Below are 21735 nucleotides of genomic sequence, written 5' to 3' on the forward strand. Positions count from 1 at the left end.
TGACAGCCCTTTCCAAGTACACACGTCTGTATTATTTACCTGTGTATTTTGGCCATTTCCAGTACCCGTACCGTAATTACAAAGACTGCGCAAGAACATTCGCGCTTCAGCTCGCCTATCACAGAAACAGTCCGCTGTTTGTTTGTTGCTAACTGAGGAATGGTGATGAGACACTGAACTACCGGGGGAGGGATTCTACGTCGTGCAATCTGTCACCAAGTCTCCCTTTATATCCCAAGTGCGAGTTGTAATCCCTGTTTTTTGATTTTCGGCACTACTGGGTGAGTAAACAGTCCGGTGTCCAAGGTTAGCCGACGGCTAACGTTAGCTACCAGACCGTTACCGAGCGTAGGGTGGAAACGCTGGTCTGATTTAGCATGTGTCTGTGTCTGTGCCTCATTCATTACTCTGCTTTTCTAAGTTAGGCCTTCAATTATACTATACGGGAAATTCCTGATGTGAATCTAGCTGGTCCAGTTTAGCTCCTGGCTAGCTGTGTAAAAATAATGAGGTCAGTGTGATTGATGCCAAACAACAACAGTGGCATTGTCATGTTTGACTTCCTGAGACAGCCCTTTGCTGCAACAAAAGGCAACCATCGGCTCACATTATTGTCAGCATCATTCCGTCATTTTAATGCAAATGAAGTGATTTATCATTTGGCTGAGTCTACCAGTCCGACCAATCTTCCGCAGATCAATTCATGGATAGTTTTTATGGGAAAATAAGGTTGGGCATATTTATTACAGGGGCAGGTTGTTGCCTCATCCGGACATGATGATCCTCTATCAGTAACATTATGTGTGTGTGTGTGTGTGTGTGTGTGTTGGGTGTCCCCAGAAGTCGTGCTTTTGTGTGCTTTTGCAACATTTTGCAGCTAATGAGTTGGGAATAACCTAGTTATTACTCTGGAGCAGCTCCTAATACAGTTACAAATGCCAACATTTTCTGTAAGAAGTGGTAATTCAAAAACCAGAGTGTGCAGAGAAATTGGTATTGTAACATTTTCTGTACTGTGTTAGTGACACCACGAACATTCACCTGGTGCAGTTTTAAACAGAATCATGCAACATTAGCCTTGTGCTACTTCCTATTCTCTGTGAGGGACAAAGCAGAAAAATCTAAAACACCTGTGTTCTCCTTTTAAGAATGTTTGTCATAGCTTCTAGACAGAAAAGAGGCCTGTGTGTAAATATGAAATAATGGAAAGTACTGACTATAGTTTGTGCTTGTCCAGTCTGTAAACAGGTATGGGTGGTCTCGGGAATGGGCGTCGTGGAGGACGGTCACCCCCTCTAATGATTGGCGCTCTCATCGCCTGTATCCTGGTCCTGGGCTTCAACTACTGGGTGTCCAGCTCCCGCAACCTGGAGCTACAGGTGATTGAAGTCTAAGCAGTACTGGGGAAACATGGTTGGTATTTAGATTCTGCAGCACAAATACACTTCTCTCTTCAGTGCTCCTCCAGGATCTCTGCCCCTCCACACTGCAGTCTTAGTGCACTGTAGGGTTGGCACGTTAACAAAACACTGACACCACAGAGACCTTATCAAATAATGGACAGTCAGCCAAGCAACAAGCACACATGCAGTGTGTTCATTAGATTGCTCTTTTTAAAACTACAGTGATGAAAGGACCATGCTGTCATAGCTTCAACCTGTTGCTATGATACATCAATCCCCAAATTGGACTGAGCAAGACTACTGTAGGTATGTAATGTATGTAAATTAGTTCATAATATTCTTTCTAATTTAAAAATCTAAATCTATCTGCAGCAGAAGAGGAAATGCTCTATCTTGAAATTCTCACATTAGCACTATCGGCTAATAACTGCCAGAAATAATCTGTTTATAGTCAATTGCTTAGCCCAGAGCACAAATGATCCTTTAAAGGATAGCTTCTGCTCTTGGTGGGAACACAGATGAATGATAAGATGAATGCAGTTTGATCTGTATTGTGTTGCTGAAACAGGTTTACTATGAACCAAGTTTTTTTTTTTTTTTTTTTGTGTGTCTTCAGATCTGCGGTCTTCCTTCTTAGCAGCAGTGTTCCTCATTTGTTTTTGTTTTTTTTTTTTCAAGGACTTTAATAATTTATGATGCAGAAGAGGAACTGAGGCCAAAGAAAACATTTCTGCTATTTTGTGCTTTTGTAACTGAGCTTCATTTTCTTTGGTACTATTGAAGTTTTTATCCTGTGTTCTCCTTAGTCTATTAATGGTAAGATCAGTTTGATTTTCTAAAATCTTGTAAAGACAAAATTATTCTTTATCCGTCTTTCAGATGGGAAATTCATGTTACAGCAGCAAAAAATGTAACAAGACAGAAAATTAGATTCTAAAACAAATAAGTTTAATGAAAACATCATTTGACATATAAAATATATGAATAAAATAGCCAATATAATACATACAGAATACACAGTGGCATTGCACATGCCAAATTGTAACTGCAATTGATTTTGCAATAGTTCCTTTAATCTGTTTTTCTGTGTGACTTAGACTAAGCTCTATGAGTTGGAGGGCCAAGTACGACGTGGAGCATCAGAGCGAGGAGTTGCAGAGATGAAGAACAATCAGTTCCAAGAGGAGATCCAGAGACAGAAGGAACAGATCAGCCACATAGAAAGTCTCTACAAGAGACAATTGGAAGGAGCTGAGAAAACTTGCGGTCTTGACAAGGTGCAGACACATTACAGCCAGAGGGGTTCATTTAGTGCAATTGACAACACCTACAATACTTGCTTCCATTGTTGGTTCAGACTAAAATAGATTACCATTGATAGCTGTTTTTGCTTCTAGGGAACACTGCAGAAGAACATTTCCTCCTCTACCAAAACTATACAAGAACTTATAGGTACCTTATTGTTAACTTGTTTATCGAACAAACAATAATTGACAAGAAAATGGGATGTAAATTAGCTCTTATACTACTTAATGTCTTGTTTGTTTTTGCACTGTAGCTCAGTTAAATCAGCTGAACGATGACCTGGGGAAGCTGCAAAAGGAACTACAGAGTTGCCAGGGCAATATCAACACCCTTAACAAAAAACTCAGTTATGGCATGTAAGAAAAAAGCTCATATTACACTTGAAAGTATTGCTTTATTCTCATTTATGCTATTTTTACCTATTGATATCAATAATTGGCAATAATCACAACCAGTTACTCAGGTTCAGACATATCAATTAAACATAAAGTGTTGTCATGAATTGCCTCAGTTTATTGAATATGCTTCACTCCTGGTTAACATTTTTTTTTTTTGTGTGTGTGTGTGTGTGTGTGTGTGTTTTGTACACATATGCAGGACCCAGTGTCAGTCCCAGGTTCTCTCCCAGAAAGAGTTGTGCGAGGAGAGAGTGGCAGCTGCTAAGCTTGAAGTTCAGAAAAAAATGGAGAAGCTCATTATCCCTCCTGCAGGTGTGACAACTGAGGTAAGCAGTTTGATAACGAACCATGGGACATCCAGAGCCTTTCACTCGGACTGAGATCGGGGCAAACCATCTGTTGTGCTTACTCCATTGTGCTCTGGTAAAACCCCGGACCTGGAACTCATCCAGTTTGGTGGCCAGTAATTATTCCATTTTCTAATAATTTTCAAAATAATTTGCTGTCCTCTTTTGAAATGTAAATGTGGAAATGGCATTTGTATAGCAAAAAGTCTGGACTGCTCCATTTATACTTCATGGCCAAGGCCTCAGATTTTTTTGGGAACTACGTGTATATGATGAGTGGGTCTCATAGTTTTGACTGGCTACTGAGTTTCCTGCTTTTCATATAGTTAGAAACCCAGATCATTTTAAAGTGTAAAATAAAATGTGGTTTTTCATAATTTGATCCTCGACAGGAAAATGCAGTGGATGCAACAGTAAAAGAAGATAAACCTGTCATGACTGAGACTGATGCAGTTAATACAGAAGCTGCCATAAACTACACTAAAAGTGTGTCTCAGCCTGCAGGAAAGGACACAACTGAACTATTGTCTAATGAGATCATTGTGGAAAAAGGTAAAGAAAAATATGAATAAGAAGAAGTTGGATCAGAATACTGAACTAAAAGTTAACAAAATAATTTCTAGAACATTTTTTATAAATGTAAACCCTAATGTTGCACTTGTCTTCTACACTATTATATTCTAGCTCAGGATGCCCCAGTGGACCTGCCCACAGTGAAGGACCTCTTCAAATTAGAGCTCAAGCCTGTTCCATCTGCTGATGTAGTCAAACAGGAAATTTTAGTAACACCAGAGGGAGCTGTCAAAACACCAGAGGATGAAGTAGAGACCAGCAAACTCATGAAGAATAATCTGACTGAGGACAAAGAGGTGGAAGTGATGGACGCTCATGAAACGGGTGTTCAGACAGACGGTAAAGACCTCAGAAAACACACTGAACACAGAAGGGCTTATGTTTCGCTGATTCGGTGCTAATCAGTCCCCTTGACAATGTTTTTGTTCTAACTTCCACATATGGTGGGAATATACTTAAACTGAAACTGACTGGTGTCGACACGATATGAATTCTATTTGACATTTGACACACACAAACCTTTTCACTGGAACTTAAGACATGAAATGAATCATTATTTGCTATTCCCATTATTGCATCTGGCTTCACAATCAAAAACAGAAATATACTGCATTTGCTATGTAACATAAATCACACTTGAATGGAGCAATGATATAAAATACCATGTAATTTTTGAAGTTGCAGAATCCTCATATATATTTCTGTAGTTGTGTAGGAGTTAATGACATTCTCTGTCTTGCGGAAAATGTGACATGACACTGAAAAAAAGAATAACATCCTTTATGTTAGATGCTTGACCATTTCAAAGGTTCATCTTTTTTACAGCAGGATAGAGCTTGGTCTGAAATGGCACATCAGTGTTGCTTCTTCCATGTGGCTTAGCAGTCTGCAAAATGACACGAGTCAAACACATAGACTGACTGTTTATCTCAGGGTTGCACATGAGTGTAATCTCTGCTTAAAGTGTGTAACACAGCTGAGACAGCATGTTGGTGGATGGTCCACTCTACCTCTTACAGAGTACCAATGGTGATGGACAGCTACCCCTGCTCTGACTGTACAGACAGTCTCGGTGAGGAGATGGTGAAATTGCAGTTTTTTTACGTCTCCAGAGGCAGACCCTGGGATGGAAGGAATGCTGATTGGCCAGGGGAAGGCAGACGACACTCTTGTTGGTCAGAAACTGGAGGAGCCGGAGGAGTATGATGCAGATGAGCAAATAGTGGGTGGAGATGATTTGCAGAAAGAACAACAGAGTAACCAACCTGAGAATATAGGTATGTGTGTTTGTACAAGTTGCAGTTTAGCTGAAGGAAAAGATACAGTTGGACTGAGTAATAGATACTAATGTGCAAAAAGAAAAACTTACTGTTTTAACATGTTGATCATATGATTTGATAGACATGGCAGAGGAGCTGGCTGACTATAATGGGGATGATGAGAATGAAGGGGAGTTTGAAGCAGACAAACAAGCTGAACTTGCCCAGAACTAAGGTACACAGTGAATCATCTATTCACTTTCTTTTGTGCTCTCCAGTTTTTTATGGTCTGGTGAAAACCGGCTGAAAATCTGAGCATTTTGGATGTATTTTCAAATTCAGTTTGGTTAAACTAGAAAAACAAGTTCATGAACCGGAGCATATAAAACAGCTTTGCATTCAGGGAAATAATATTCTTCTATGGAACAAGCAGAAGGTCGTTTAGTTTAACAGGCTGTGTGGTGTGATTAAAAATGCCTCATAAAATGTGTCCCACACAAACGATTTATGGTAACATGATTAAATAATGCTATAAGATCACGGTTTCTTTTCTGTGTTGGTGAATGCTAAGAAAATGCTACTAGAGTGGCTTTCTCATTTCTTTTGCATTCATATTTGTTTTGTGTTTTTGTTGTTGCTTATATCCCTCAGTTTTTACTTTTCATTGTGTTATTTTTTTCTTTGCTACATCCAAGTTGAAGATGCGTTTTTTTTCTGTCCTGACTTCTGGAACAGCTTTTGTTGTTGGAAAATTATTGAGACAATTTATTTTTCTTACAGTGATGGAGATCCTAGACAGAGCACAGGCAAGACCTGTTTTTCACTCCAGCACAACAGCAGCATTCAAGTTAATGCAGCCCTTCAAACTGAGGTGAAGAAAAGTCAAATCCACAGGGAAATAACAAAGCAAAAGACTTGTGACATTTTGTCAGGATCTGCTTCCTGGAACGACTGTCCATTTGTCAGGAAGATTACGCTTTGTACACTTGATTCTTTTATTTTTATTTTTTTGTAAACATTTTGACAGATCATCAGTTTGGATCATTGAATGTTCACATTATTGTAAGAATTCTAACTTCCAATCCCGATCATGAACGAGTGCAATATGCCATTGTCAGCTAAACACACCTTTCCGTTTACATGAATTTCACTGTATGCATATAATTACCTATTATAAAAATGCAAACACATTTGGATGGTATAAGAGTACTAATTACTTTCATATCACATACTCTGTAGTCATTGGAATAGTGAGAATAGCTTTTAGAAATCGTTGACACGATTTGGCTTGAGAATTTAAACATGTCTGTAAATTTGTTGATTTTAATGACAGATTAGATTAGCTTTGTATTTCTGTAACTTGAAGATAATGTGCAGACCCTTGTAGGTTACAAGGTTTCAAATACTGTATGAAATGTGAAAGATCTGAGTGATCGCAGTGACAGAAGTCCTTCATGAAAGGTTCAGCAGCATTTTAACGCCTTAAGCTACTCTTGTACAGTCTCCAGTAGAAAGGCTGCTGAGATTGGGAAAAAATTCCCATGAAAGCCTCTGAAATATGGTTGTTGCCGGTAATATTGAAAAAAACTGCTGTTGTAAGTTTGTTAGCTTTTAAATGTACTATTGATTGGTGTAAATGGACATTAGTGATCCAAGAACAATTGGCACTGAAGTGTCACTTTGTTGATTTGGCACTGTAGTAGCAGTTAGGCTATTATTCTCCATTTTATTCCAGATGAAATGTCAAAAGGTTACATGTGGGCTGTTTTCCACATGCAAGATTAGTAAGGGAGGACATCAGGATTGAATTTCAAGGAAAGGAATAGTTGGAACATCTTTGTAGATTAATCATCATGCATGCCTTATTAGATATGTGTGCACCAGTTTTCCTGCACGATCAAATGCTTCTGGTTGTGGACCTGCTCAGATGTTGATGGTTTTAGTCTGCATTACTGTCTTTGGTGTGAGAATCGATGTGATATTATGAAGGACATTTCCTTAAAGTATGTCTTGTGCTTTTACACTCCTGCAATCCAGTAGATGTGAACTGTTCAATAGCTCTACTAAAATATATTTGTCTCTTCAACTTAAGATTTTGCCAGATGGAAAATAAGTAGGAAAGCAAACATGAACTACTAATGTTAGGAATCAGAAATACCAAAAGTTACAATTCTGGTGGGATATTTTACTGTCTTGATTTCTGTCCAGATTAGATTACTTCTCTTACATTTTTGGATATTTTGCTTAAGGACAGCATGGTGGAATGGTGATTAGGCAAGCAAAGGGGTTCTGGGTTTGATTCCTTGACCTGGGCCCTTTCTCTGTAGAGTTTGAATGTTTTCCATGTGCCTGCATGAGTTTGACAGTTGTATAGATAAGAGTTGAGGGCTTGTTATTTGATAACGGTGAATTTGACTACAGACTCAAGTTATTTCACACATAGGCAAATTTCTGTAACACATTGTCAGATCAAAAAGAGATCTTATAATAGGCAAATACCAGCTATGTGCCTGAAGGTTGCCATAAAAGGTATGGAGTTCTTCTGTACCTGAACGTTACAAAGTGGAGAGCTGAAATGGTTTGTTTGGAACATTTCAAGCAAAGTTTGAAATGTAGTCACTTTCCTGTCCGTCATTGCATTTGGCCCACGATTCACTCCCACAAAAACTACAGATCATGAGGTTTCTCCAACTTGCTGGATTTTAGCAATATGTACCTACAGAATGTATGGAAGGGGTAAAGATGCAGGCATGAAGCACTTAGTTTTGCAGTACCAATTTAGGGTTTTTACTATATTATTATTATTTTTAAAACTTCAACTACACAAACAGGGAGACTTTTTCAATATGCAGGATTAAATTCCACTAAAACATTGGAAAGGAAGCAAACTTGTTCAACCTCAACACTCATGTTTGAACTGAAGAATATGAAGCCAAGTGTCTTCCTTTTAAGTTGATGGTTTTTGTTTGTTTTGTTTGTTTTTTGACTTTTTCATGTTGTCATGTTCTTTCCAGAGTTGCTGTTCTTCATTGTTGCTGCAAAGCTTGGACAGTCACTGCTTTGTTTTGGCAGAATGTGTTTAATTTCTGAAAAAAGTTTATGAAAGATTTATTGATGATAGGCAATAAAAATTGTTTTTATTACTACTACGAGGACTTCTGTTTTAATGTGGGAATCATTCTGTGACATGACCATTAACAAGCTCAAGCATATAATATTTTCAGGAAGTAAGTGTGTTATTACTGGACTCCTGCCATTAGGGAATGTAATGTGCCAGCAAATTCACAGGCAACGTAACGTAGCATTCAACACACTGGCTGGACTACAACGTATTCAGGTGGCACACAATATGTAAAAAATGGAAGATAATGTGTAGTCAAATGAGTGGTGTGAGAGGTGATGGAATTTGGGTTTAAAGAATTTGTATATTTTTGTCTTTGAGACAGTTATAATGAATATTACCAATGAAAAAGAACAATTGCATTACAGTACAATGAGTTAAATTTTTCCTCCCTAGCTTTCCACCACAAAACATCAGAATCCTTCAAAAGCTGGCGTTAAAGTTAAAGTTAAAGTTAAAACTCAAAATAGTTTTCAAAAGCTAAACAGAATGAGAGTTTTGAAGTATTTTGTACAGTTTTTAATTGAATTATATGTACAGTTCACTAATACATAGAACTATGACTTCAGGTCATATTTGCTGAGTGAAAACAGGCAACATGTAAGATATTTAATGAATAAATTTTTGGTCTGGAGGGACAGATGTTCTTAAGTTGTGAGGGGTGAACAAATGTTTGACTGAGTCAGATGTTCAGAACGCAGCATGACAGACCAAGTTTTAACACTAAGTAAAATATTTCTGCCTTCAAGGTCTATATGATAAAGAAAAAGCACCGTGTATTTCAAAAGAAAATCTTTTCTTCCAAACAAAATTTTATGAAAAAGCTAATCTTTGCGCATACACACACACATAATACATGTGAGAGTGTGTGTGTATATGTATATTGCCAAGCTTAAAGTGACAAAGGTGCACTGACATTGCTCTTCTCGTTCCCAGGATCACATGTGGTTTCTCTCCCTCTCTTTTTTTTTTCAATTGTACTATCTTTCCACTGGACTCCCCTTCTCTTTACCCCACCTTCACAGTTGAGTCTGTTACCATAAAAGGTATGAGATAAAATTATGGCAGAGCTGCTGGGAGTGTTCTGATGTTCATCTATAGCTTTTTAACATATCAATCTTTCAATCTTTCCAGTAGTCCCTCTATAAAAATGGACGCCCCGGCCAGAGAGCTATGTGAGGTGATCTGCATCCAAAGTGATCACAATGAAGCTCAGCTTTGCCTTGGTACTTCTTCTTGCGGGTGAGCTTTAATTTTCTCTCCTTGAGCACATTCAGGCTGGAAGCGAGTCTGAACCATACAAATGTGCTGTCACCTCATATGACGTCTGCTTTGCTTCCATATGTCAGGTGCTGCATCAGGGGACATTGAGAAGAGAGTTTTAGGGAGTCGTGACTGTAAGAAGGAAAGGCTGTACCATGTCCAGATTGAGACTGTCACTGGGGGAAAGTCCTGTGGAGGTGCTCTGCTCAACCCCCGCTGGGTCATCACTGCTGCTCACTGTGCAGAACAGTAAGAAACATCCATTTTCTAGTGGGATGCAGTTTTCATGTGTTTTTAAACGACTATGTGGAGGGAAATTAAACTCCTTTCCAAAACATACCATTAATAGGAAAAAGTGAAGCATTTTAAAAGATTTTAACTTATGTCAAAATGCTTGCCTCTTTTTTACTTTCTTTTTCTTGCAGAGCTGTGAAGGTGAAACTTGGCCTAAACAATGATGTGTCCTTCTTGAAAAAAGTCAAGTCTTTTTTCAAAGGATCATCCAAAAAATATGAACAAAATATTGACCTTCAAAATCAGTTCTCCTTCAAGGGGGAGGACAATGTCCACGACATTATGCTCTTAAAACTGAACGAAGACATGTCTGGCAGCCTCCCTGTCATCAATCTTCCCACCTCTAGCTGTACCAAACCAGAAGTGGAGCAACAGGTTGCGATTGGAGGCTGGGGGTCTGAGAAGCTTGGCTCTAAGCGTGGGTAACACTAGTCTACCTCAAGCTACTTGTTGAAATAAGATTCACTTCTCTTATGCTATGTTTTAAATCTCCAGAGTCCAAAAAATTGCGGTGTGCCAGCACAAAAATAAAACAATGTGGGGAAAATGATAAACCTGACCCCAAGTACGCCAGTGAAAACATCTTTTGTGCCTTCCAACCTGCTGTGGAGGTTTGCTTTGTAAGGAAAGAGTTTCATATGATGCATTTCTTTGATTATTTCCGATTTATTTTCTATAATTTCTTCATGAAATTGAGTGAAATGACCACAACTCTGGTCTCTCTCCCAGGGCGATGACGGTTCAGCTGTTGAGTACAACAGTGCCTTACATGGGATCATTGTCAACAAGCCAACTGATAAGTGTGAAGCCAACATTGTAATGCTTGATATATGTTCCTACAGGGAGTGGATTGAAAAAACCATGGCGGAAAATTAATGAGTAAAATACAGATGCATATAAGGATTACAAATATAAATATATATGCAACTATATCATCCTTTCTTTTATAATCATAATCACCTGACCAATGATTGCTCTTAATAGTTTATCTATTAATATGTGTGTGGAGTAAGTCACCAGAGCTCTCTTTTCAAAAATAAAACTGTGGGGTGGATTTAAATTTGGCTTAAATTTGTGTTCCTTCTGTAACACCAAATATTGTCCATGAATTAAATGATGTAATCCTTGACTCTGTGTGTTATCAGTTGTAAGTCTTTAAAGTTCATTGTAAAATGTTTTGTTGCATTTCAGCAACTTTCAAATTCTGGCTACTCTTGCACAGTATAAGTTATGCTGCATAAAGTGAAAACATCACTGTAGAACAAAGTTTCACAGCATTTTTTTTTTTCATATATTCCATAATTTTCTTTCAAATTGAACCTTTTACTCAACCAGGTGTGTGTTTTGAAGGAGCCCTGGCCCTGCAGCAGCATGGTGCTCCTTATAACATGCAGAAAACAAAAAACATAATTAAAAAAAAAAAAAAAAACTGCTGAGACAGACCAAACAGAGGGAGTACAATAGGGTCCAAGTTTTTTCCTAAAATATTTAGTCCTATTGGCACCAGCTCATCTGTTAAGCTACAGGCCAAATTCAGTGTAAACCTACGAGACAGTCAGTGAAACAGTACCATTGAAGTGCATTCAGCTTCTGTTTCAGCTGTTAGGCTTGGAAGCTGAACAATCTTCAATTTAAATACTGTGACACCAAATGGATCTGACTTACCTTCCAAGTCTTCAGTGTGAGAGGAAGGCATTATTTATAATGTCTCAGGCTGTGAGTATTAAAAAAAAAAACAGCTTCCTTTTAGGCCCAGCACAGTCGATTTGACTCAACGCTCACAGTGCAGCCTGTAGGTGACTGTACCTCAGCATCCAGAGACAAAGACTGCATTAGTTTACTGACAGACCTGCTAACCTCTTATCGTTTTGCTGAGCAGTTCAGTTTGGGTGATTCGTACTGATACATAACAGGTCAATTTTAAAAAGGATGTATTGTGAATGGCAACCAGATCAGACCGGCTGTAATATTGCAAAACTTAATATAAGCGCAGCCTAGTGATGTGTCGTTCATTTTGAACGAACTTTTTCTATGACTCACGAGTAAGAAGTCATCTCAGTGGATGACTTGTTCTTTTTTCCCTGGTCTGCACATGCGCACCACAGGCTCAGATTCGTTCACGAACGGGTCTTCCTGCCGGATATTCTCTGTGTAGAAATGGCTGATTTGTTTACAACTCATAAAATGGGGTCTTCCGGTCTGAGTCTGTCATTCACTTGTCTCATGGCCGCTGCACAGGCTCAGAGTTGGAACAGCTTGTTTACGACTCATTACTACGGGTCTTCAGGTCTTTTGTTTCAGCAGTAACATAACAAATGCTGTCTCTAGTCTGTGGAGGGATCCAGTCTCTGGAAAAGGCAGCTGAGAGAGCCCCCCCCCCCCCTCCCAGCAGCTCCCGAGCAGCCGGGATCTATTCAGGGTGGCTGGGTGACTGTCCGAGACAGGAGGCACAGTCGTAGGCAGCAGACCGGTTCACCACCAACCAGTTCAGTAATTTCAACCTCAGTAGGCTATGGCTCAAAAGGGTGCTGTCACCTTCCCTTCACCAGTGTGGCCAATACTGTGCACAAGCATTTTGAAAGACTTGGATTTGTTTATTACCCAAGAGATTTTAACAAAAATAATGGTCTTTAGCTTCAGGGGCAATTAGAAGGAAATAGAAGTTAAATGTTATCATTGAGATCTAGTTTTAGATGAGAACTGATGGAATGGGTCAAACTTAAGAACTTAAATATAAAATAAATGACTTTTTAAAGGGCTTTATTCAGAGGCAGGTAGAGTACTTGAGCGTCTCTCTGGGCAGGTGCCTTGTGTCAGCTACATGGGACAGAGCTGGGCTTTATATTACCAAAGATTAATAGCAAATTAGAAACATGTTTCTGGTGTATGAAGGGTTAGCGGTTAGCTTTCCAGAGGAGAGAGGCACAATAACTCATGAAAAAGTGTGAGCCTTGTAATGTGGTCGGCCCCAGGCTGCTCCTCTTCCTGTTAACTGTCAGGACAAAGGCTGGCTCATTCAGAGCTCCACTTAGTGACATTCTCTGACAGATTTACAAATCGGCTTATGAGGCAGTAATATTTTGTGAGGTGCGTCAGTAAATGATTTGCAATGCGTGTAATAGCCGAGTTGATAGCCTGTAAATGTTCATGAGTGTTAACAGGGGAGGGTTCGCTTCGGGAGCGGTGCAAGGGCCCCACACGGCAGATCTCAGAACCAGACGTCCACCCACAAGATCACTCAGTTTCCCATCTGCTAAAGTACAATTAGAGGACAGAACCTGCGAGATCACCTCTTTCATAACTTAATCATGTGCAGTGGATGATTTTCATCAGCCCCAACTTATTGCAACTTGACTTAAGGGATTATCATTTTGTGTGTCACAGACTGTTAGTGAGAATCCTGCTTTTCTTTTTTTCTCTCTCAAAAGACATTTTGATACGATGAAACATTTTCATTCTGACAGATACATAACCATACTGCTATAATTTTATGATATGCACACACTTACAGTTCAACCCATTACAAGACTGTTCAGGAGGCTTTGAGTCTTTGAAAAATTTTAATTTGCCATTTTTTTTTATTTTTTTTGCACAAAAGCACCTTGAAATTCATCGGAAATGTGTGCGCACACACACACACACACACACACACACACACACACACACACACACACACACACACACACACACACACACACACACACACACACACACACACACACACACACACACACACACACACACACACACACACACACACACACACACACACACACACACACACACACACACACACACACACACGCTCTCACACCTTTCACAGATGCAAGTGTGGACATTGTCACTCATTTAGGTCCCGTTGTGACTTCATTCAGGTGAGAAAGTGACTCAAAAAGCAGTCAAACTACTTTACAGTTTAGTACATCACTCTCACTCACTCTCACTCACGCACTCACACACTCACACTCTTCTGATTGAATCAGGGCCAATGAACACTTGCTCAGGTATGGCTGATGCGTTGAGACGGTCCTGTCTTTGGTGCACATCATAGTCACATAATCTTGACCACGGGGAAGTACTTATGGGTTGAGAAGTCAAACTCAGGGAGCACCTAGAGATGTAGACATGTTTTTAACTCACAGTATGTAACAGCTGTTACGAAATACACAACATTCAGGTGAGCCGATCAGAATGTCTGCTCATTCAAACAGCATCTTATAGATATTTCTTATATATTCTTTATTATAAAACCATCATTTCACATCTGTCATTTTAATCCTTTGTGTGTTTAACCTTAAGACAACTGACTTGTAACCACGGTAACACATAATGATAATTTGAGAGCACGTGTCGTTACCTTGGTCTCCTTCTTATGTCCTCCAGCCAGGAGCTTCATTACCACAATGTTGGGTTTGGCCACCTTCAGTATACGGTTCACCTGTTATCAAATTTCAGTATCTGGTTACTGATAATGGAAAATGTAAGAACTAGCATACAAGCCGACCGTTTAGCTTAGCGTGGTGCAGCATATCATAAAAATACTGTCACCCCATAAAACTGAAGCTACTGTTAGAATCTCTGGCCTTTTACTTTGTCTGTTATTCAAAACTATTTATCAGGAAGTAGCACAAGTCTAGATAGTAGATTTTGAGAGCAAATCAAGTTAGGCTGAAGACAAAATTGCACATTGCAAAAGCAACTATGCTCAATGTAACAGCATGAATTTTACAACATTTGAATTTTCCTGACCTCAGGATCTGGGCTGGGGACATTTTCTAAGATGAGTTTGGCCTGCTGAAAATGTTTGCTAGCTGCCAAGTAGAGATCAGCAGAGCCTGGTGGAGGATTGTATTTCTTCAGATCGGACATCTCCTGGAATGGATGAGAGAAAGTCAAAGTGAGGAAGAGCAGAAACACTGAGCGTGGAGGAGAGAGAGCAGAAAGAAGAAAGTCATGTTATAAAGAAGGGAAAGCTAAAAGTAAGAGTTACGCTGCGTAAAAATAGGACTGTACCTTGAACTGAATGTAGTGTACAGGTGGGGGGGTTACTACGCTGTTGAAGGGGGCAAAGCGGTGTTCATAGCGGACCTGCTCGCTGTCCAGCTCAAATTGAGGTTTATGCACCTTTCCATCCATATCCAAAGCAACCATGGTCTGGAGAGAGATCCAGAGGGAGGGGTAGAGAAAGGACAGATTATACCTGACTTGCACCTAAATGGCCTGAAGAGGGCCTATTATTTTCATGTTTTACCTTGTACATGCCAGCACACATGTTCTGGTATGCTTGACTCATGTTAATCTCCTTGCTGAGGGGACGAACTGCAAAATAACCCCAAACATACCATCAGCATTCTACAGGATGACACCACTTTGACGTATTGCCTATTTTTTAGTTTGTACACAATATGCACAATATATGTGCTCATACACAGAGAATCCATGGCGATTGCAGCAAGTGTACCTTTCTTCTTCTTCTTGATCTTTTTACTGCTGCGTCCTTTCAGCTGCTCCTCCAGAATCCGCTCCTCAGCCATCTGGGAGGAGTCGGCTCTGCTCAAAGTGGACATGAGCCAGGCGTAAAGGAACTCTGACAGGTACCTGCAGTCACAGACAAACGTGTAAATTCACAGTGTATCAGTCTGAGTCTATATTTTGGATGAAGCAATATGGAGAGCATGAAGAAAATGAGGTGGGAAAAATAATAATAATCCCAAATTGCTTTTAACAGCCACCTAATCCTATCAAGGTGCACCACTCAAATAGGAAAACAAAAGCGTAGACTGATGATATCACTGCAATTGCTTATAGGCACAATTCACAATGTTGCGTGTCAGAACAGATGAACGAAGGTGCATCTGTGACTGACACAGAGATCTGATATTGTGTTTCTGAACTGCAGCAACAGACACAAGCAACCAACCAACTGCCCTCACCAGTAAATGTAGTAGTACTCATGCATGCTGTAAAGCTCCAATTCAAAGCCACTCAGCAGATACTGGATCATGATCCTCAGGTTATGGTAGAGGATCCAGGTGCCAAGACAAGCCAGATGCTGTCGCTGAGGCTCAAGTTTCATCAGCAGGCTATGCAACGCTGCATCTACTTTCTCAGCCTGCAGAGGACAAAAGAACACTTTAGGTTTGGTTCATAAATTATGAAATCACAATTGCCCACAGAACAGCTGAGATGGTTTAATTAATAATTAAGTAAAACTAATTATCCAAATGGATGCTTGTGTGTGACAAAATAAAAACATGTTGGGAAAAGAGTGGAAACAGCTGCACCTCATCCTGCAGTGTGGCAAACTCTTCTAGGATGTGACCTAACTTGTCTCTCTGCCGAGCCCGGTTGTGCCCGTGGATCTGGATCAGACTACAGAATGGCTATAGGAAAAATAGGCAAGACATCCACACAAACACACAACCGCACACCCAAACAATCACACACAGTTACATCCAAAGTGTCAACAACTCCATTAAAGCAGAACTTTAGCTTTAGCTAATCATCAAGCTCTTTTTTATGCAAATAATTTTAGTTATAGTTTAGATGCACTGAGTAGCCAAGGTAACAAATGTAAGTAAAGGGCCCAGATGCACACACTGATGTTGCTGATGTTGAACAGCACTTGTGGTGACATACCCTGGAGCAGTGTGTAACAAAGGAGTCAATGTAATCCTTGGCCTGGTGGTTGTTAAACAGACAGCACCTGGAGAGAGAAACAGGTGTGAAAACACACAAAATTTCAATTTATGGAAATAAAAATGGCTGAATCACCCAATGACTTCAACAATTTTAAATGACGTTCAACAACAAACACTTACTTGTAGGAGAGGACAGGTGGGCTAACAAAGTATCTCAGAGCATCTTTGATCATGTCCTGCATCAGGTGGGTGCCAAACACTTTCTTATTATCTATCAGGAAGGTTGTCTGGATTTACAGAAAATAAACTGATTAGTTCTCATGTCCTGGATTTCTAAACGTATATCATGTTGTGTGCTTTACTCAACTGTTAAGAATGTTTTTTTAATTGTTGCAAAAATATGTCACAGATTTGAAGGGGTTGCCCTGTAGGCATCACAAAGACCCCTCTTATACATGGTTGAGAACTCACTTGAAGTAGAGATCTGGAGAGCACACAGGGAGACTGCTCACTAAACTCACAGAAAAAGTCCTAGTGAAGACACAAACACACTATTCAAATCAACAGCCCTTCATCTTTTTTTTTTTATGTTTTTCTATACACTTAAGGCTTGTGTTCGTGTCCGTCTTTCTAATCATCTGCGCTTACCAGTATGCCATGTAAGTTGGTGGTGTTGATTACGTCACAGACCGTCTTGATCCGCTCTATAAGTTTGCTGAAGTAGGCCACCATGTCTTCCCGCTTTATGATCTTGGCATAGCGAGGAAATGTAGGCGGCAGCAGTCTCTGGTTGACCAGGGGCTCAAAGCCCATCATGATAGGGTGGTCTGCAACAAACAACAAAGTTATAAAGTAATCTTCCCTTAGAAGCTACACAAAATAGACAGAAGCAAAACAACAGATGTTGCTTTCAGCTTTGTGTGAAACTAGAAAGATACAGATCTCTGGGTTGTCAGGATGACTTAACTGGATGCCTGGAGACCAAGAAAGTGTATAATTTGTATGTGCAATTTCATTTATTTGTGATACTAATCATTTAGTTATAGATGTGTATTATCTCTTCAAGCTGTTGCTTTGTAAACTCATGTCAGTTTAAACTGTGTGCTTGATTTGATGGCTAAAAAGGGTGCATGTGTGTGTCTTACCTCCTTTAGTGGTGTCATTCTGTGACTGGATACCATGTTGAATACTGGAGTGAATGGCTGATAAGAGGTCAGCTGCCTGTGCCACAAGCTTCTGGGCCTCGCTCACTGAGCTAGTCTGAAAAAGTTTTATTTAAAAAAATAAAAGAAAAAAAGAAAAAAAAATCCAATCAATGCCCAATCCGATATACAAATTAATACGTAAGTGCACAAAATAATTGAATGGAATCAGCACTGCTCACTATCTAAGCAGAAACTAAGTTTAAAAGCCATATGACAGTGATGACTGGCTTGCTTTGAGTGTGTATTACCTCCTTTTTTGTAAAAGCAATCAGGGCAGTCAGTAGAAGACGTGTGAACTTGATTCTATTGAAAAGAGCCAAACACTGCTGATGCTGGGGAAAAAAAAAAACAAAAAAAAAAAACATGGAGGAACATTAAACTGGCATATAAATATCTACAAAGCTATTAATAGCTATTTATACAGGCATTTTTTCTGACCACTAAGAAATCCATTTTTGGTTTGGATTTTTTTCCTCCTGATACGGCTACTATAATGAAAAAACTTCAAGAATCGAGTCTCTTAAATGTCGCTTCAGTCCCACACTCTGACAGAGAAAAATATGCAATAAGCAGAGACTGTGAGCAAGAGTTCATGGTTTGGTACTTTCATGTGGGGATACAAGGCTTAATTAATGGGTTTAATTTAAGAGCCGTGACACTCTTATTCACTACTTGTCCAATGTGAATGCCCCCCCAATAAGAACCCACACACAGAGATGGAGAGATGAAGGAAAACGCAGCATACCTCCAGCTCCACATCTGGGTTTCGCTGCTCCCCTTGTCGACTGCGTGTGCTCTGACGGAATTTAAGATTTTGATCAGGAAAAAAATGCAAGACTCAGAATAGCATTTGCATTATTGGTAATTCAATGGCAAAGGCAGGTGCTTCGACTGATTGAGAACAAGTACCTTAACTTTCCTCTGTAACTCATCCTCCACATCTTTGAGCATACCTGATAGGATGAACACAGGAGAGGACATCAGCTACCTCTGATCTTCTGAATCAACTGCAGACTTAAGCACAATATATCCTTGCACAATATGCTTGTACCTGTCACCCGCAGGTCTGTCACATTATTGGCCATCTTGAAACCATATGTCATGGCTTGGAAGTCCTCCTACAGAGTGTTAGAGACATAAATGTGAAACTGAGAATATGAAACCACACGCACACACTTTGGAAAGTCGCTTGCCTCTTCAAACACAGCAGCCTTGTTAACTTTTTCTCGGGCGATGTCACACACTTTCAGGATGCCCAGGGCAAAGGCTTTGAGTGCTGGCTCCTCAATCAAGTCGGGGTTGTGAATGTACAGACAGGTGAACACAGTCTGTGCCAAAGAGTGGCCCTCCAGCCATGTAATCTAAAAGAAAACATGTTAAGGTAGACACAAAAACATGCACCAACGTGAGTGTCTCACCATCTTGAGATTTAATGGGCTTTAAGGATTCTCTGTGTAGATGGTGTCCTGACTATTTTATACATATTACACATAAAAACACACTGCATGACAAATTCCAAACATACTGGCTGAAATCAGAGTTTCAACATTCACAAAAGTGAAACTTACCAAACAACAGAAACACGTGTCTATGATCCCAATGAGTTCGGGAAGACTAAGGTCTTTAACCTTGATGGCACCTTCCTGAAAAGAAGATGAAAGCATAAATCAACTGCATGGTCAATTTACTAAGAACGCAACATGTCAATCTGTTGTACATGTTAATTTGATTGTAGAGCATTACTGTACCTTGATGGCTTGCTCAAAGTTGAGCACTTTCCTGTTGACTTGATTTCCAATCATTCCTGCATCCATTTTAGGATCCATCATCTCTATTGCTGACATGGCTTCAAACAAACCAAACCTGCCACAACGTGCAGTTTAGTGTATTAATATCGATATGGTCAAATTCCAACATCTTCATCTCAAAATGACAAGATTCTGTTTCACTTCTATGACTTTTTCTTGTGACTTCTGAAGTGTCTGACCCACTACTTAAACCTTAAAACACAAAAAAATTTCTTTGTTTCCTTTAATTTGTAAAAGATAAGCAAGCTCACATGCTTCATCTAGTGTTTCTGTATAGAGAAAACTAATCCTTCAAAGTCTGACAGTTTGTGAATGTGTTTTTATTACTCACAGCTTGTCATGAAGCAACTCCCCAAGGTTCAGCTCTGCATAAATAAATAACGTGGAGCACGTTGGTTTACTTTCTTAACTGCATATATACTACACATACACATGCACATGCACACACAGATACACAAAAATGCTGACATTAGCAGAGACTTTACCTTTACAAGCACCTTTGAATTCATGGGTAATATCAACCCAGTTGGCATTGTTCTTCATCTTTTCTGGGATGCCCAGCCCCCAGCCTGCATCATCATCCTCAACTGCTGACTTCATCACCATGGTGACCACTAGAGGCAAAGAGAACCGGGACAAAATTGTTACAAAGATTAGCAATCAACAATAATTTCCCAACATGTGTAAAATGTTAAAATACTTAGTGGCAGATGGCAACAGTTTAAATGAAATGATCATTTGGAATGGACACAGACTCAAGTATGTGCTGCAGGTCTTCACATATTAACGAATAATTAAAATAGGCATTTATGTACACTTGGCAGCGTGTTGGCGAAGTGGTTAGCTCTGTTGCCTCACAATAAGAACGTCACAGGTTCAGTTTCTATGTGGAGTTTGCATGTTCTCCCCATGCCTGCATGGATTTCCTCCCACCGTCCAAAGACATGCATGTTTAGGTGACTATGTTGTCCGTAGGTGAGGAGAGTGAGTGGTTGTTAGTCTCTATCTGTCTCTGTTCATTTTGGCCCTGTGATTGACTGACGGCTTGTCCAGGGTGACCCTGCCCTCTCCCATTGTGGGCTGGGATTGTCTCCAGCACACCCCACGATGTACAGTGAAAATCATCAGGTCAACTGACAAACTTTAAAAGTATTTCTATATAAAAAAAACAAACAACAAAACACAAACATTTGGTTGAATGAAATATCTTAAGGGGCGGTGACAAAGGTAGCTCATTGCTTCCCAGCATTAAACTGTTAAATTCGGCATGCAGCAACTTGTATGTTAAGAATCACTGATAAAAAAAAATAAAACCCTGCACAGTTATTTGTTTCCTGCAGGCTGCTCTCTGTGTTCCTAAACACTTTAGTTTTTCATCCTCGACCTGTATTCCTGGATAGGTGGACATGATGCCTGAAGGATTAGCATCATGATCTGTCGACGCATTTGAGAAGCTTCAGTTAGAGCCTACAGTGCACGTGTGAGTGCACTGAAGAGTCTCAGCACAGTACAGTGAACATCACCCATTTCTATATGATTCATTTCAGTATCAACTGAGCTACGAGACAATACGATGAAATCAGTTAGACCTCCTCATATGCAGGTGAAATAATGGCAGAGTAAAGTAAATGTTGGTATATTGTCCTCAGTCTGGCACTGCGAAACATCTAATTGAAAGAAAAGCATTATAGCTACATGCTCAGCACCTTCACATGAGTAAAGCTCTATGTTGTCACTGGATATCTCAGTACTTTTAACAGCACTAGTGTCCTGGGTTAATCTAAATGCTTACTGCTTAGAAAAACATACAAAAACGACGCACATCATAAAACAGCTAGCTATCACTAACGTCAAATTAGCTCATGATACCTTCCGCAAGCAGGCTAACATCGTCCAAAGACGATGTTCCCTGTCAACGGGAAGTTGCCAAATTAAGAGGTCATTCAACTTGTTTAAATTCACACAACACGAATACCATTATCTGAAACCATGTTTTTGTTGTAGATTATTACGTACCTTAGTATTTTATATAAACCATGCAGCTAATAAAGACCTCCTCCTAAGCTTGTAAAGACTGACGCATAGATATGACGTCAGGATCCGCTGTCAACACGGGAA

General features: G+C 39.7%; 3 protein-coding genes across 4 annotated transcripts; 2 read left to right on the plus strand and 1 right to left on the minus strand.

The window, feature by feature from the left end:
• Positions 1-98: 98 nt before the first annotated feature.
• Positions 99-8434, plus strand: golm1 (golgi membrane protein 1). Of its 2 annotated transcripts, none has more exons than XM_029510782.1 (11): positions 99-281; positions 1238-1379; positions 2501-2680; positions 2801-2855; positions 2962-3064; positions 3306-3432; positions 3846-4005; positions 4138-4365; positions 5139-5309; positions 5428-5520; positions 6066-8434. In XM_029510782.1, exons 2-10 carry the CDS (start codon positions 1251-1253, stop codon positions 5517-5519), a joined length of 1245 nt encoding a protein of 414 aa, XP_029366642.1. In that variant the 5' UTR covers positions 99-281; positions 1238-1250; the 3' UTR covers position 5520; positions 6066-8434. The 2 variants fall into 2 exon arrangements, with proteins under 2 accessions (XP_029366642.1, XP_029366641.1); XM_029510781.1 differs by having other exon boundaries at positions 5139-5303.
• Positions 8435-9582: 1148 nt separating this feature from the next.
• On the plus strand, positions 9583-11092 carry LOC115049336 (trypsin-like). The gene is made up of 5 exons (XM_029511445.1): positions 9583-9648; positions 9756-9918; positions 10095-10381; positions 10459-10583; positions 10693-11092. The coding sequence occupies exons 1-5, from the start codon at positions 9612-9614 to the stop codon at positions 10837-10839; spliced, it is 759 nt and encodes a 252-aa protein (XP_029367305.1). The 5' UTR covers positions 9583-9611; the 3' UTR covers positions 10840-11092.
• Positions 11093-13515: 2423 nt separating this feature from the next.
• On the minus strand, positions 13516-21701 carry naa35 (N-alpha-acetyltransferase 35, NatC auxiliary subunit). The gene is made up of 23 exons (XM_029510602.1): positions 21634-21701; positions 20103-20231; positions 19949-19982; positions 19558-19672; positions 19378-19452; positions 19003-19170; positions 18861-18927; positions 18719-18762; positions 18555-18605; positions 18058-18141; positions 17750-17864; positions 17253-17431; positions 17076-17135; positions 16785-16891; positions 16603-16669; positions 16248-16346; positions 15897-16075; positions 15425-15561; positions 15215-15282; positions 14977-15117; positions 14713-14835; positions 14321-14401; positions 13516-14074 (listed from the first exon to the last, which is right to left on the minus strand). The coding sequence occupies exons 2-23, from the start codon at positions 20221-20223 to the stop codon at positions 14015-14017; spliced, it is 2175 nt and encodes a 724-aa protein (XP_029366462.1). The 5' UTR covers positions 20224-20231; positions 21634-21701; the 3' UTR covers positions 13516-14014.
• Between the last annotated feature and the right edge of the window lie 34 nt (positions 21702-21735).

The sequence above is a fragment of the Echeneis naucrates genome, chromosome 9 (genome assembly GCF_900963305.1).
Source record: "Echeneis naucrates chromosome 9, fEcheNa1.1, whole genome shotgun sequence".
NCBI lineage: Eukaryota > Metazoa > Chordata > Actinopteri > Carangiformes > Echeneidae > Echeneis > Echeneis naucrates.